A 17,247-nucleotide genomic window follows, 5' to 3' on the forward strand; every position below is an offset into this window, starting at 1 on the left:
CTGTCTCCTGCCTCCAGCCTCCAGCCTCCTGTCTCCTGCCTCCAGCCTCCAGCCTCCAGCCTCCTGCCTCCTGCCTCTAGTCACCAGCCTCCAGCCTCCAGCGCACATGCAAAGAAAGCCAGCATCCTAGGACTTTCTATTGCTGGCCACCTCACTGCTCCTGGAACCGTTGTGCACTCCAGCACAGCCTCCGCCCACAGACTTCTTCAGCCACTCCCTCAGGCACACCACACACCCTCACCTACTCTACCTCAGAGAGAGCAAGCAAGATGTCCCCTGAGTCATTGAGGTGGGTCAATACATACTTTGTTGACCAATGCCATGACTGTTAACATTTTCTGGGCAAGTGGTGAGTCTGCCCCCAGCCCCACCCCAGGATGTAGTGTCACCCGTCTCAGTCATGGTTGCAGCAGGCAGGACTTGCCTTGTACAGGGAGACCCCGCAGGTATCATTGTCCTCGGCTCCACAGGTCTCACCCTCCTTGGCCCCCATGACGCCGGCCACACAGCTCTTCTCTTTCAAGTAGGAGACGCAGCAGTGCCTCTGGGCTATCCTGAAACAGGGGAATACCTCAGTACCTAATTGGTGGGTCCCTCTCGAGGAGGGTGACAGTCCCCACCTCACAGTAGGGAGATGGAATGAAATGTAGACAGGAGAAGCCCCCAGTTGAGGTCGACAGCAAGTGGGGCCAGGGCTGACAGCAAAGCAGACACAACTCCCACCAAGCCACATAGGTTTAATCTGGGCCCAGAACCCACTGGCCTCAGAGCTGTGTTCTTGACCTCGGGAGGAAGGTGTCGGCATTCAGAGTTCCACTACCAACCCTCAGAAAGTGATAGAGACCCAACCTCAGAAAAGATGGGGTAGATCTGCTGGAGGAGAGTAGTGCCTGCATCCCTGGTCACTGCCTGCCCTTCTCCTGATGAATAATCTGTCAAGGAGGGGCTGGGGAGCCAGCAAAGCATGGGACATGGGAGGCAGGACTCAGTGCTACTTGGGAGGAGCACGTGCGGGGTCAGCTGCCCAGTGACGGAGTTGTGCTCCTCGTGGTGGCGAGCTCCATCTCCAGAGGGATGTGAGCATTTATACAGGCTGCAAAGCTCAGAACTTATGGGGCATGAATGGTGTGCATGCTCTCGTCATTCGGTAACCCCAAACAGGAGTGGCAAAAAGGAAAGGGAAGGGACAAGGTTAGAATGTAAAGTACTTTTAAAAAGGCAGAGTGAAGCCAGGCATGGTGGTGCATGCCTTTAATCCCAGCACATGGGAGGCAAAGGCAGGCCTCTGTGAGCTTGAGGCCAGCCTGGTCTACATAGAGAGTTTTAGGTCATAGGGCTATATGGTGAGACCCTATCTCAAACTGGAAGAGGAGAAGGAGGAGGAAGAGGAGGAGGAAAGAAGGAAAAAAGAAGGAAGAAAAGGAGGAGAAAGAGAAAGAGAAAAGAAGAAAAGGAAGGAAGAGGAGGTTGAGAAGAAGGAAGAAGAAAGGAGGAAGAAAGAGAGGAGGAAGAACAGGGGTAGGGAAAGGGGGAGGGAGGAGGAGAACGAGCAGAGACAGAAACGGTAGACATTAGGTTCTAATTTTGGCCATAGTGGTGAGCTGTGCAGCTCTAGGTGCATCGCACTGCCTCTCTGAACTTCATGAGTAGGCCATCAACGTTGAGAATGGGAGGACCAGTCCTGACAAGGGAAGCACAGCACAGGTGTCTGAGCCAAAGCAGAGGTGGCAGAGGAGAGCAGAAAGGGTCCAACTCCAGGGCATTGGGGTGGCTGAGCTGAGGGGGTAGCTGCTGTGAGTGGGGAGCCCCAGCAACCCCAAGGTGATAATGGTCGTTTGGACTCACTCTAAATGGCACAACATCTACTCACCAAGCTGGCTATAGATCCATGTGGTCAGCTGACCCCCAGGACTGGTCAGTCTCCTCACATCCGCCTGGCTTACTGCATTCCCTTTTGGTCACCCTCACACACTGGGGGCGCAGGGAAGGCAAGAGCAGTTCTGCCCACCCCAGGCCTCTTACCTGCAGACGTCGCTCTGGGCGCCATTCTCAGGGATCTCCTGGCACTCATCATTGTCGATGGCCCACTGCTGGCCCGCTGCGCAGCATGTCTCGACCAGGTCCTTGGTGGAGCCTGTGGATTGCAATGAGGAGCTGTGGCTGGGTTTCCGGGCCACCAAATGCAGGACACGCTGCAGGCTCTGTGCAGGAGAACCTCTTACCCCCAATTCCCACATATCCCTGACCTGCACTGGGGAGCCTTGGTCCTCCTGCAGAGTGTAGAGCAATGGGTAGCAAATGACAGGCTCCAAGTGCGTGCGTGCGTGCGTGCGTGCGTGCGTGCGTGCGTGCGTGCGTGCATGCGTGCGTGCGTGCGTGTGTGCGTGTGTGTAGGAAGCGCTCACTCCACAGACAGCGCGGGCAACAGCTGACATGTGATTTGTCTAGCTCCTCCCTAGCCCCTGAACTGTCTCTGCCAGGACATGTCCCTAAATGAACTGTTGCAGACACAAGAAGCCCTGAGTTGGGTTCTTCTGATCTAAGTAGCCCAGATGGGGCAGAAAAGAGCCTCGGAGAGCTTATGGGATTCCATTTAAAGTCATTTTAATTTGCTTTTTCTCAGAGATTTGGTTGAAATGAAGTCTAATTAATAAAAATTAATACTAATTAAAAATATTATAACACAATGACCAAAACCAAAATAGATATATTCAAATAGTGCTTATTCTTAATATAGTAGTAGAAAAACATGCCATTTAAAGAGAAAGCCAGAAATAAATAAGTCAGCAGTAAGCATGTTGACCAACAAGAAGGGAATCTCCTCCTCTTCTTCCTCCTCCTCCTCCTCCTCTTCCTCCCTCCTATTCTTCCTCTTCCCTCTTCTCCTCCTCCTCCTCCTCCTCCCTTATTCTCCCTTCCCCCCTTTTCTCCTCCTCCTCCTCCTCCCCCTTCTCCCCTCCTTCTCCCCTTTTCCTCCCCCCTCCTCCTCCTTCCTACTCCTCCTCTCTTCCTTCTTCTTCTCCTTCCTTTTGGATTTGTTACTTTGCTTACATTTGTGTATGCACACCACATGAATGCAGAACCCAAGAAGCCCACAAGGTGGCATCAGGTCCCCTGGAACTGTAGTTACTGGTAATTGCGAGCTGCTGTGTGGATGCTGGGCATGAACCTGGGTCCTCTGCTAGAGCAGTAAGTGCTTTTAACCACTTTATTTGAAGCACATACCATGAATGCATGTTTGAGAAGAGGGTCAGTGTACTCAAGATGTGCACTCTACTGTATGTGAGATACAACTTTAATCAAAGACCCAATCTGTTTATAGGATTTGTCAAGGTGATTCTCAAATTCACATAAATAGCCAGGTCTGGGTAGAAACGGCCTGTAATCCACTACTCAGAAGGCCATGCAGCAGGATCCTAGTTCAAGACCAGAATGGGCATCCTCATGAGACACTATCTCAAAATGAAGACTTAAAAACAGAGAGGAGACTTATGGTTCTCAAACAGACTGGCTTCTTCCTTTTCCCTTTTCAGGGATCAAATCTCCTCAGAGATCTCCCTGGCACCCATGTACCCCAACCCTATCACATCACCCCACTCAGCCTCCATTTACAACAATGACTATTTAAAAGTATACAAGCCAGGAGTGGAGGTACATACCTATAACACGAGCACTCTGTAGCTGAGGAAGGAAGATTACAAATTTGAGACCAGGTTTCATAAAGAGATCCTGTCACCAAAAGAAGGAGGAGGAGGAGGAGGAAGGGGAGGATGAAGAGTGAGAGGAGGAGGAGGAAGGGGAGGATGAAGAGTGAGAGGAAGAGGAGGAAGAGGAAGAGGAGGAGGAAGAGGAGGAGGAGGAGGAGGAGGAGGAGGAGGAGGTATGTAATGCAGATGTGGCTGAGATGAAGAGGTGCTCCGCTGTCTGAGGACCCAGGCTTTAAGACATACTGAGCCTTTGGTAGGACATTTCATATCCAAACGCTAACACTCGGTCTTCCTCCACAGGCTGGATCTTCCCTCCTTAAGGCTTTTCTAAGAAAGCCTTTTGGGATTACCACATTGTGCCAGATCCTGGGGTCCTGGCCAGGCAATATATGATAGATGCCCTGAGAGATAACGATGACAGCCTCAACAACATTCATTAACTACAGTCATTAACAACCCAGGCACAAGGCCAAACACTCCATGTTCCCTCTGCCCAAGAGGACACGGAGGATTAAACAGCCCAGCCACATTTTCGCCTCATCCCTTTCCCTCTCCAGGCACAGGCAACTTGATCCAGCCAGTACAAGAGAGCTCACTGGAACTGAGCCTCCAGCAGGCCAGGGTGCCGCCTTCACGTGGACTCAATGGTCGTCTCTCCCAGTCTTTTGAATCAGGCCAGATTTCAGCCTGCACTTGGTAGACTTCCACTATTCTAGCTTCTCCCACCCTAGCTCTCTCACTTCAAAGGCATCTGGAGCTGTGATCTGATGCTGGAAGATCTACCTACCTGGAGCACGAGGGGGACTGGGCTAATGTGGACTCAACATCCAAGACACGGGAGGCAAGGTCACAAGGAGGTTTCCACCCCACAATTCCCAAGATGCTCCTGAGGCAGCTTCTGCAGGCCTGCTGCATCCCTCCCTGACCCCTGACACTCTAGCCCCTCTCTCTGGGGATTTCTTGACCTCTGACTTCTGACCTGTGACATGAACCCCAAGGCCTGTCATCCTCCTCACACTCTGACTGTAATGATAGGCTCCAATCTCTGGGCGTCCCGTGTCACCTTGTCTTGGCCACTCCTACAGTTCTACCTCACCTGGTCACAGGAATTTACATCCTACCAGCAGCAGACTTGCTTCAGGCTGCCCCTGGCTTCCCAAAGCTAGGGTGGTTATTTGCCTCCTTTTGATCCCTAAGCTGCTTCTTGTGTCAGTGAAGTCCTTCCCAGGCTGTTCTGAGGACAGACCTCCCAGGGCCACCTCTGAGGCATCCCCGACCCACCCACCTGTCTCCTCAGCTCCTGACCCTCCCCACTCCATCTGTCCTTCAGTCACTTCCAGGATGGTATCCAGGTGACTGTCCACACACAGCAATCAGATGAGGACTCCTCTGTGCCCGTGCAGCTCCGTGAAATGCTCCTGTCTCCTCTTTCCCCACTTGTTCCTTCTCTGTGCTCATGCTGTCTCCCCTCCCTCCCTCCTTCCCTCCCTCTCTCATTCCTTAGTGTTCCAGGCTCATTTCTTGCCCAGGGCTATTGTACTTGCTATACTGTCTGCCCAGAACCTTCCACCCCCACCTATCCCCATCTCTACTCTCAACCAGGCCTATTTCTTTCCCCTTTTCAGGGATCCCTTTTTCTCCGAGAGGATCTCCCAGACCTCTGTGTACCCTAACTCTGCCATATCACCTCATTTAGCCTTTCACATACAGCACTGACCTTGGGTAGCTCTGAGTCATTTTGGGGAGCCTTGGAGTTGCATAAAAAGCCATTACAGGACAAAGTACCACTCCCTGGTGTGACAATCAAGGTCTTCAGGGCAGTTCATGCCCCTCTACCTAGTCACCGGGGCCTCTGCTTACTGCTGCCTTTGTTGGTGATGGTCTGTACTGTCTCTCCACCTGGGGAATGTTCATTCATCAGGCCTGAAGAAGCCCATCCAATATGACTTCCCTACCTCTCCATCTGGCCAGCACCCTCTGGGCAGGCCAGTCGACTCCTGTGTCTAGCTACACACACACACACACACACACACACACACACACATGCATACATGCACCAATGATATCCCTGCCATGTGACACACTTATGCCAACACCAGCCTTGGAAGGTCCTGTGTCCAAAAGTGGGCCCAAGTCACCTAAGATCTCTAGTGAGCAGCACAGGACCCAGCACTAAGAAGAACATCATGGATTCTGCTTCTAGGAGGAGCGTTCAGGATCTCAGCATCCATCATCATTCTAAGTTCTCAGTAGCCCGTGATGCTTGTATGTGTAGTAAAGGAGTCACCCTTGTCCTTCAGCACACAAGGTAATGGTGCATTGTACCTTTCTGAAAGAACTAAACCATCACAGGAACAGAATCCATCACTGGGTGGAGGACTGGGCCACTGTCCATTGAATGATGCCCATCCATCCGCTCTTCTGCTCACTCTGGGTCAGCTGGGCCTCCCTATTCCTCCCAAGGAAGACTGAGGTCCCTCGCCTCCTGCTGAGCAGTAACATGGCCTGGTACTGTCTGTCTCAGGACCACTCTGCCATGGTCTTCAGAGTATCAGGCTTCAGGGTCCAGCCAGACAATGTGAGAGAGCCTTGACCTACTTGGTCAAACTGCACCTCTCACACCCACCAGAGGGAGAGATTGACAGTGTGGAAAACTCGCCCTGACACCTGCTGAAAGGGAAGCTGTGCTGATTCACATTGTAGCGATTTTGTTACCAGAAAAAAACAGAAATGGATGCCCCAAGGGCCCCATGCTAGCAATGTCTTAGTAGGCATGGTCCTTATAAGTCAATGACAGCCACAACCACTATGCGACATGATCACATCCCACAGGCATGACATCAGGACAGTCACTGGCCACAGGAAGAGACAAAAACAGAGACAGCTAACGTAGCAGGACTAGAAATTTTCATAATGAAGACAGGTCTAAGACTCATCTGATAGGGCAGCAAGCCCAACACAGACTGTAGACAGCGCATGATTCCACGCAGATTCAGAGCAGAAAGTAGTGTGGCAGGCACCAGGGGCTGGGGCTGAGTGCTTGACAGGGACAGTTCTAGCTTGGGAAAATGGGAAATCTCGCTCTACTACGACTGCATTTAATGTGGTTGAGCTGCAGACTCAATAGCTGTAGATTTCATGATGTTTTTTTAAAAATGTATTGCAGTCCAATAGAAGGAACTGTGAGCTGACGCTTCCCCCTCCAGGAATCTGAGGTACTGACACACACCCCTGTGAACCCAGACAGGAGGTCCCAGAAGCGTGATGTATTGGTGACAGCATAGATTCCAGAAATACCTAACGATCAGAAATGAAACAGTGAAGCTGATCCCAGCCAATCGCACACAGGTGTTAAGGGGCGGGGGGCGTTGTGTGCTCGAAAAGGAAATCATTGCTAAAGGCATTTCGGGCAGAGTTCAGGAGCTATATGAACTGACATTTGTCTTTTAAAGGATCACATGGATACACACCAGGCTTCTGAAGGGAGACCCAAGACCGAGCATAGATGGTGTCTTGGGAGGAGCCCAGCCTTCTGTATACTGCGGGCAGGTAGTAGCCATTCCAGAGCCTGCTCCTTGTAAATGGATTCAGAGATCCGGAGACTATAGCCTCCTTTGATCACAGAACAATGGATGTCCCAAACAATCCAGCCCAGACATCAAAACTCCCTGGACAGCCCCCTCCATGCCTTGAAAGCCCTGAAGAATTCTGGCATTTTCTCTCCTGGCAGGAGGGCAGTGGGGGCGGGGGCGGGTGTCTCTGATGAACAGAATGTTTGCTTTGTGGCCTCAGCACAAAGGCAGAGGATGACAAAGCTTTGTGGGTCCCACCAGACTTTTACAACAGAGTCCAGGATGAGCCCTTACGGGCCACCCAAGAGCCTTGGGTATCTTTCTGAGGTCTGTGAAGTAGGCGGACCAGCAAGGGTCCTGGCCTGCACTCTGCCTTCTGCCCCAGGTTCACAGGATGGGGCAGACGAGCTGCTGGGATGGGGGGCCACCTGAGCCCACCTTGCTTCTCTTTGTGTAGGTCTCCATCCCCTTGGTTCTTTCCCAACATGTTAGCATACACATGCTATGAGCCTGCCTTCCCTGAGGCTCACTTAAACCTAGTCAGTCCTACTGTGTGCTGAGCTGAGCCCGAGTCCAGCAGTGACAGCCGAACTGCAGCCTGCACGTGTGGCCTCATCCCCAGGGCTCTCAGTAGAGGGTTCTGACAGTGCCTTTTATGGATGGCCAGACCAGAGGCCTGGCCTATGATGTACCACATATACCCACAGACGAATGAGAACAAAAAGGTCAACTACAAGGAAAGGTCCTTGCTGACACCATTCTCAGGAATGTGACTTACGACCAAGAAGAGATGCTGCTGTACACTGGAGTCAAGGATGAAAGGTGTCAGCAACGGAGATGAGACGAGGGTGGTGGGAACACACACACACACACACACACACACACACACACACACACACATGCAAACTTAGTGCATGTAAACTTTGGGGTAATGGGAAACATCAACCAATGACATAAACGCTCCAGTCAGCAGATCCCCACCTAAGTATGCAGTTGACACTTAGGGACTCCTCCCCCTTCCCAAAGACACAGAGGCATGCTGCCAGCAGCACAGCCCCCGACTGTCCATCAGCGTCAGAGCAAATCAACAAGCTATGGTTCACCCCCACGGCAGAATGCTACTGAGACATCCCCACTGCCATCGAAATGTGTGTGTGTGTTTGTGTGTGTGTGTGTGTGTGTGTGTGTGTGTGTGTGTATAACTAACTGCTCCATACAGGAACGTGGATAGCACCCAAAGTGTTTCCTTCCTCCAAAAGAGTCGAGCGCAAATCATTCCCATTCTACAAAATAAATTCAAGACTAGGCAAGGGCATTGGCAAGCCAGAACAATGGCTTTAAGGGGGCCATGGAGAGTAAGAGCTGACAAGCAGGAGGTAGCACCTGGGGACACTGTTCTATCTGCGGGGTGGAACTCAGGCATTAACTCCCTGAGCTGTCCATCGAGACCCAAAGCACTGCCATCTGCAAATTAAGTTCCTATAGGACACTTGGCAAAGGCCCTCCCTTCTATTGCACTACCTCAAAAGACACTCGAGAGTAGTGTGTGTGTTCAGGGGAGTGTCAGAAAAACAAACCCAAGGGATGTAACCACCAAGCTAAACCAAACGCTGGCTAATCGCCCTTGATTAGATATCGGCTCCACAAAGCAAGCCACAGCCCACCTGGGGAACAACTGGAGAATGCAGAGCGTTATACAGCGTTAGGGAATTAAGTGGGTTAGACAGAGTATCTGCTTGTTAGAGTTTTAAGATACAGGGCTGGAGATGTTTCCAGCTTGCACGTGTCATAGGCCGGCCTTCCCTATCCACTGACTCTGCAGCTGTCGACTCATCGAACTCGATATAGGAAAATATTTCTAGAAGACTTCTTGTGTCTGTATTGAGCAAAGGTACACAGACATCCTTGAGCCTGTTCCCTCAGAGAGTGCAGTACAGCAGCACTCTGTGTACTCTGTATTAACACATCGTGTTCTCCCTGTCTCATAGTGACCAGCGATCTGCAGGTGTTTGAAGTAGGATTCACAATGGTTCTGTGCACGGGTTTTAAAAGATATGAGCATCCTCCAACTTTGGTACCCAAGGCAGGGGATATGGGGGTTTGGGCTGTTCCTGAAGTCAATTCCCTAAAGAGACCGATTGTTGACTCTCTGTTAAGTGTGTGACTTAGTCAGGGCTTCTATTGCTTCATTGAAGCACCGAGACCAAAAGCAAGTTGGGAAGGAAAGGATTTGTTTAGTTTATAATTCCACAACACTGTTCATGGCAGGATCCTGGAAGCAGGAGCTGATGCAGAGGCCATGGAAGAGCCCTGCTCACTTTCCATGGCCTGCTCAGCCTGCTTTCTTGTAGAACCCAGGACCACTAGCCTGGGAATGGCACCACCCACAATGGGCAGGGCCCGCCCCCAATAATAACTGACAAGGAAAATACCCTACAGCTGGATTGTATGGCATCATTTCCCCAAATGAGACTCTCTCCTCTCTAATGACTCTAGCTTGTGTCAAGAGGACATAAACTTATCAGGATGATTGCTCTCTCTCTCTCTCTCTCTCTCTCTCTCTCTCTCTCTCTCTCTGTGTGTGTGTGTGTGTGTGTGTGTCTGTATCTGTCTCTCTGTCTCTCTGTCTCTGTTTCTCTGTCTCTCTCTGTGTGTGTCTCTCTGTCTCTCTGTCTCTCTGTCTCTCTCTGCGTTGTGTATGTGTCTCTGTAGCTGTCTCTCTCTGTCTCTCTGTCTCTCTTTCTCTCTGTGTGTCTGTATCTGTTTCTCTCTCTCTCTCTGTAGCTGTCTCTCTGTCTCTCTCTCCCTCTCTGTGTGTGTGTCTCTCTCTGTCTCTCTCTCTCTCCCTCTCTGTGTGTGTGTCTCTCTCTGTCTCTGTCTCTCCCCCACCTCTCTGCGTGTGTGTGTGTGTGTGTGTGTGTGTGTGTATGTGCATGTGCGTTGGTGATGCTATCTCTATGTATGACAACATGACAACACCATTGCTACCTTGACATCAAAGCTGCAGTGACTGTGCACACAATGCATTCTGAGGGGTGGGCCTCCTAACATTCCTTTGTGGAAGTGAGGCCTGAGCCTTGCCCATTCCCCAAGGATGTGCCAGCAGTTTAACACTTGCTGCTGGGACACACACCCTGTTAAGCCGTTGATGTTCTTGTAACCCCAACTAAACCCAAGGTAGACTTGGGTGGGATCATTCAGTCTGTTGTGGTCTTAACTTGGCATGAACCCCCAGGAACTGTTAACACAAATGTAAGTGTATGTGCACTCATGTGTCTCCATGAGTATCCAATGGGTCTCCACTGGATGGTAACAGCTCCACAAACAGCGCTAGCTGCCCACCATGGGTTAAATGAGAAAAAACCTGCATCCCACGGTCAAGACATCCCACTAGGCTCCACTTCTTAAAGGTTCCACCTCTCATAGCACTGAGCTGGGACCAAGTCTCTCCACGTGAGGTTCAGCGACAGATCCAAACCGTCGGGTGCCCCAACTTCAAACTCCCACTGGTCACGTGGCCTCTCTCCAGGTGTCCACACCTCACACCATGAGCAGTCAGCTCACAGCCAGTGTAGATCAGGAAGTGTGCTGCTATGCCCATACCTGGGAAGTGGCACAAGAGGACTCATCCCTTGCCAACTGTGCCTACATGACTATCCTCCCCAAAGCCTGCTGCCCTCTCTTCTTTCTTCCAAGCCAGACTTCAACCCTGTTCGTTTCTGTTCATTGCTCAGCAGCGAGGTGGCCTGGAGGGGCGAAACCTGGAATGTTGGCGATAAGCTGGTCTGACTGTGTCTGCTCCTTAAGTCAGAGCTGATGCTCTAGTGAACTGCCACCAATCCCTAAACTACAGGATTCTATTGGTTCCCTCAGACCCAATCAGGCCCTTCATGAAACTGCTTTTTTTTTTTTTTTTTTTTTTTTTTTTTTGCTTAGCCAGAAAGGGTCATCCCAGGGAAGGGAGCACTGGCTAGGGTCAGGACTCCTGGTTCCACCTCAGAACTTGCTGGCCTTTGGCAAGCTTCTTAGCTAACCCTGGCCTCTTCAGAGTTCTGGTTGTGTGCCTGGGGATGGGAAGGAGCAAGGAAGTCAACACTCACAGCAGCAAGACTGGGCCCACTGCATGCTTTCTTGGTGCTTCAAACTGTTTGAATGAACTGCCAATATTTACATGTTGGGAGCCTCCAGATGAAATCCCAGATCCCAGGCTTCTGAAGAAAACCCAGAGCAATCACGCTTAGCTTTTCCAGCCCAAGAAGCAACAGACCTGGAAGTTTCCGTACAATGAGATCTGACTCCCACTAGCGCGGCATCTCTACTGCTTCCCGGTCAGGAACCTCCCAATCAGGAGCCTTGCTAAGGTCTGCAGGCCCCCAGCACTGAGCCACAGCTGATCCCATCCCAGCAGGGTAAGCCCTCACCTCTGCTCCCAGTGACCCTAAGGTACCCAACACCATGTCAGTGAATGAATGGAGAAGACGAGGGGATAGGGGCTGAAAGCAAACCAGAGACCCATCTCCAACTCAGTGACTCTCTAAGCATGAGTGGACAGTCAGACTCTGTGCTCAGCTTCCCGCACTTTACCACATGCACCCCCTAGAATATGGATTTCTGGATCCTCGACTGCATCTGTAAAATCGCCCAGGTCACAGGTTAGAGAAGAGGCCACAGTCTGCCAGTGATGCACCAGCCCTGCTCTGCCCAGTGCTGCCAGTGCCCTTTAACAGTTCCAGAGCCTCCATCTGGACAATAGGGGCACATTTGCTTGCACAGTATAGCTGGGCACTCAGAAAGGTGGCAAACAGGGCAAGGAAGTGCCAGGGCAAAAAGGCCAAGTCAGCACATTTCTCTGTTTCATTAGCCTTGGGACCTTGGACAGTTCCCTTAACCTCTCTAGGTCTCAGTCAACCATTTATAAAATGGGTATAAAGAGAGCAAACCCCCGAGAATGCCCCCTAAAATGAATAGGTCTATATATAGCCGCTATATTATAGTTCCAGTAGCTGACACAGAATCTTCCCGCCTGCCCTTGCTAATGGAATGTCACCTCGCAGCCACTGTAGGTAGAAAGAACTGGAGGTTGGGCATCTGCCCACAGTTGCCAACATGATGCCAGGGGAGTACAGTGAGGGACAGGCAGGGAGAGCACTCAGCTGAAAGGGAAGCACAGAATAAAAAGGATCAGGCAGGGAGGAGCACTCAGCTGCACATCTGGGAACAGCTGGAATGACAAACACATGGGTAGGGCAGGAAGTGTTTAGCTAAACACCCCAGCACAACCCCAGCAGGCCTGGCCCTTAACTCTGTAGCCAGAGGAACAGGCTTCTGACCAGCAGCAACAGACACAGATGTGTTCAAACAAAAGCACAAACCCATCTTTCTTGTACTCCCAGAGCATAGCAACCCTGCTGCAGGGAACACACCACACAGCTCTTGGCAGCCACTCTGAGCTGGCCATTGTTTCGGTAGCCCTAATAGGACTTCCTACATCTTCCAGATACAGAACTGAGGCTCAGAGAGGGTGAGTCCCTTGCCTGAGGTCACACAGCCAGGAGGAGCAAGGGCTGCAACCCACTCTCTGAGAGTCAAACTGAGCTCTTTCTCAGTAATGCAGCACCAAGCTGGGAAGCATTAATTAGTCATGGGGGTAATGGGTCTTAATCAATGCTGCCTTCCAGAGGCAGATGAAGGAGGCAGTCAGGCCACTGTAAACCCTTCTTACAGGGCAGCCTAGTGATTTTCCTGAAGAAAAATCAGTGAGAGAGAGCCAAGTTACCCAAGCTGGGGAGACTCTAGCAGGACCAGAGGGTAAGAGCTCAGTGCATACTCTGCCCTTGTGGGGATCATGAGGAAAACACTTTTGTTGTGGGGAGAAAATATGATGGGGGTCCCTGAAGCCCCTCCCACAGGGCTGAGGGCTGACACTTAGGTCTAGGGAGACTCTTCACCCAATCTCCCACCGTTGCTCATCCCTCAAGGTCTGTCAAGGACTGTGAAGCACCTCTCATCGGGTCCCTGGACCTGGCCAGCCTCCTGACAGGGCTGGCTGTGGACAGCAACAAAAGCAGTGGTGCTCTGTGTCTGCACACAAGGGCCACCTTGCACTTCTCAGCTGCGGGTTAGGATAGGCTGGAGCAAACCAATCAAGCATGAGAAACCATGCAGCACAACCAGTCAATGTGGGTCAAAGACAAGGCAACAGGGAGCAGGGACAAGACAATAGAGCAGAGACGAGACCACGGGGATCAAAAACAAGACCAGGCAGAGCTGAAACAAGACCATGTAGAGAGGAGACGAGACTAGGTGGGGCAAGCAGAGAGGACATTTGTGAAGAATACCGGAGAACCAGCAGTGCTAAGGCTTGGGAGAGTGGCAGAGAGGCAACCCCACAGCCCTGGGACTGGCTCGTGGCCTGGAAACCCTGGTAGAGAGATTTCTGAGTTTTCTAGACCATTTGGAATCCACATTTCCAATGGGGAAGAAGGGAGGTGAGTAGCAGCCAGAGGCTGTGAACGCTGGGGTAGGACATGGTGTCTCTACCATGATGGGAATATCCTGGAATTAGATTTAAATGATTCTTACATAACTGAGAAAATATTAAAAGTCACTGAACTATGCCTTCAAATGATGGGGACTTTATGGTTATGAATATGATCTCAATGAATCTTCTTTTGAAGAAACAAAATTTAGAGAAACCTGGTCCTGGTGGAGAGACAGCCCTAGGAGACACCATGGGGACATCCCAGTTATGGAAATGACAGAAACTTTAGAGAAACTTTGATCCCCATGTCTTGATCCCTCAGGCATGGCGGGGTGCACCTGTGCTGGGTAGTTTGCACTGTCAAGCTGACAAAAACCTAGAGTCACCTGGGAAGAGAGAATTTCAGCTGATCAGACTGGCCTGAGGCCACGTCAGCCCTCTGTGGGCAGCACCATCCCTAGGAAGGTGGGTCTGGTCTACATAAGAAAGCTACCTGAGCATGTGTCCGAGTTTGACCACAGACAGTGTTCCTTTGTGGTTTCTGCATATGTTCCTGCCCTGACTTCCCACAGTGAGGTACTGTGATCTGGAAGTATAAGCCAAATAAACCCTCCTTCCCTCTCCAAGGTGTTCTTGATCTTACCACAGAGAGCATTTGGATAATACCTATAATCCCAGAACTTGGGAAACTGAGACAGGAGAATGGCAAAGTTTAGAACCAGGCTGGGTTACAGAGTAAAATTCTGTCTCAAAACAAAGCAAACCAATTAAAGAAACCCAACAAAGGCCCAGCCCTGGCTTCAGACCCTCACTGTAGGGACAACTGTAATATAGAACCAGTGCCTACAGGGAGGATAGAGTCTAGGAAACCCAGATGAGCTGCTTGTGAGTCCTCCACGGGATCTAGAGCCACAGGGAGGCAGGGTCTACCTGCCACCATCTCTGCTATGACCTCTAGAAAAGCCCTCTGACCTGGGATGACAGTTCCCACTCCATAGACGGGATATCCTCATGCTGTCTTCCTGAGATGTCTCCTCACGCTTCAAACAGGGTCTCAGAGTAACAGGCCCGAGTCCAACTGCAACCACTGCCAGCAACACCAGAGCTGAGACAGAGGGTCAGCAGCCACCCGTCTGTCCAGTGGGAAGGACAGCCTCTCCTTGCCTGCCCAGGGGCTGACCTATGGTGTGTGGGCCCAGCATGGCCATTCTTGCCTATCAGTCAACAAGGCCAAGCAGAAGTAGATCTGCTGACATCCTGAATGTCTTCTCATTTCCAGTATCTGCAATCCATGGTGATCATAAGGATGTTTGCTAGAAATGCTGACAGGTAGACCAATGAGGGCAAGGATGTCAGGTCAGCAAAACAGAGGTGGGGCACCAGGATCATGCTGCCCAGTCATCCCTCAGGATCCTCAGGGCACTGGATCCAAGAAACCCCAGCAAGGCCCACAAATATCAGGTGCTCCAGTCCCATACATGGGCCCACCTGGACTCTACACAGCCATTGTATGCTCTAAATCATCTCTAGACTACAGTAACATATAAGACCACAGTAACGTATAACTATGCAGTGTGAACATCACGCTGTTGTTTAGGCATAAGGACCAAACTATATGGTCCATACAGTTCCAGTCCTTTTCTCAATGTCTTGTATCCAAAACTGAGATCCTCTCTGTCTCCAAGGCTCGGACAGGAAGCTCAGCACACTCCCTGGAGCTGGTAAGCTCCAGTCAGGGCCTTGCTGAGAACAGGAGAGGCTACAGACGCTGGAGAAGCCCCGGACTGCCACCTCATCCCCAGGCCCCCCTCACTGAAGCCTTCACACCCATGACTACTGATCCTGGGACAGCAACCAGGCCTCCCAGAGCTCTCCCAGGGCAGAGATGTGGATTTTGCTCAGCACTTTTTTTTTTCAGCATCCCAGAAGCTAGGTCACAGGACAGAGCAATGCAGACTTCAAGATGACCCCGATTCTGCCATTTCCTATCACCCCCGTGCCCATGAGCCAGAAGGCAGAGCTCTCTGGAACCCTCTGGACTTTGGTGGGGATGAAAGGGTTTAATAATCACTGAGTGCTCAGAAGATGGTGCCTATGACAGAGAGAAGCTGGCATCTGAACTTGAGCACCCCTGTATAGACAGACATCTGCCCTGCAGAGTGAGACACCCAAGGAAGGGACTCCTTTTTGCCTGGCTTTCTCTTCAAGGTCAGGGCCACCTCCTTCTGTTTCTGTGTCTTCCTCTGCTACACCAGCACAGCAGAGACAGCACCCTCTCAAAGTCTCTTGAATGACAGCAGAAACAGACGTCAGAGCCCTTCTCCACGGCCCGGAGAGGCAAGCATGTGGCTTCCATTTAGGCCACATCTGGACATGCTCAAAGGCAGGGACAGCCCAGCTGAGGCAATGGGGATCCCTGGTACAATTCTGACTCCCAGGACTGCAGGGTCCCCGCCCTTTGGGCCTGGATGATGGATGGAAGCCACCTTCTCCAGGCCCCAGGGCTGCCATGGCAACTGGGCTGGGGTCATTTCCGGCCTGCCTCTCAGTAAGCCCAGAGGGTCTTGTAGGGCAAAGCTGTCTCTCCAGCCCCTCCCCCACCCATGGCCCCCAAACTCCTGTCTGAGAGCAGCCTGAAGACCCTACGTTCCAGACTCCACTTTCCTCAAACGCTTGGCAGGCCATCAAGAGCCCCACCCCCATAAGGCCTGCTGTCACCCACCCTCACCAGCTGCATGCCCTGCGGGCTGCACCTTTATCTGTTTAATGCACTCCTCTCTGCTAGGCCCCTGAAGGAATGGCTGAGGCTGCCTTGTTCTCTAGCTCAGCCCCTGGCATAGTCAGGGCCCCACAAACGCCTGATTACAGCGAGAGCTGTGGCTGAAGAACAGATGGAAATAAAATCAGTACCATATCTCGTAATCCTCGGTGAGCGCTCAGCTCATGCCAACCACGGCCACAAACGAGCTCACTGCAGCCTCAAAGCAGGATGCCTACAATGTCTGCAGATGGAGAAACTGAGGTATAAAGGGCCAAGCCATTTGGCCATGGCTATGGAGTCAGCAGCACATGAAGTGGTAGCCATGGTGACCTCAACCAAAGGCTAAGTGAGAGGACAGTAGCTGAGAACCCTCTCCAGTTGCGGCTGCAATGCCAGCCTGGCCCTGTTCACTATAGCTTTCCTGGCCTTTGCATAAGCTGGGTCCCCGCTAGGATGGCCCTGCGATTGATGAAGATATTCCAGGCCTAGCTTCCACCAGCCTTCATCAACACCATAGCCCGAGCACAGCAGAGAAAAGCAGTCACAGAGATTGGTTTTTTTCTTGTAGGTCTTTGCCCTACAAGACCCTCTGGGCTTACTGAGAGGCAGGCCAGAAATGACCCCAGCCCAGGTGAGCAAGGCTGGTCCCAGGTCCCACAGAGCCAAGGCTATTCTGGAAACCCAGAGGCTGCAGGCCGGAGCACTAGCACACACACGCACACACAC

The 17,247-nt window shown here is 51.5% G+C and overlaps 1 protein-coding gene across 1 annotated transcript in view; it reads right to left on the bottom strand.

Annotated features, from left to right (window-relative positions):
- The window catches only part of Fbln2 (fibulin 2), a 58,499-nt gene that overhangs the window by 19,010 nt on the left and 22,242 nt on the right, over positions 1 to 17,247 (bottom strand). The window contains exons 3-4 of the mRNA XM_032906100.1: positions 2,023 to 2,134; positions 425 to 554 (exon numbers count right to left, since the gene is read on the bottom strand). Of these exons, the coding sequence (XP_032761991.1) occupies positions 425 to 554; positions 2,023 to 2,134 (242 nt within the window). The remainder of the gene's footprint in view (positions 1 to 424; positions 555 to 2,022; positions 2,135 to 17,247) is intronic.

The sequence above is a fragment of the Rattus rattus genome, chromosome 6 (genome assembly GCF_011064425.1).
Source record: "Rattus rattus isolate New Zealand chromosome 6, Rrattus_CSIRO_v1, whole genome shotgun sequence".
Taxonomy (NCBI): Eukaryota; Metazoa; Chordata; class Mammalia; order Rodentia; family Muridae; genus Rattus; species Rattus rattus.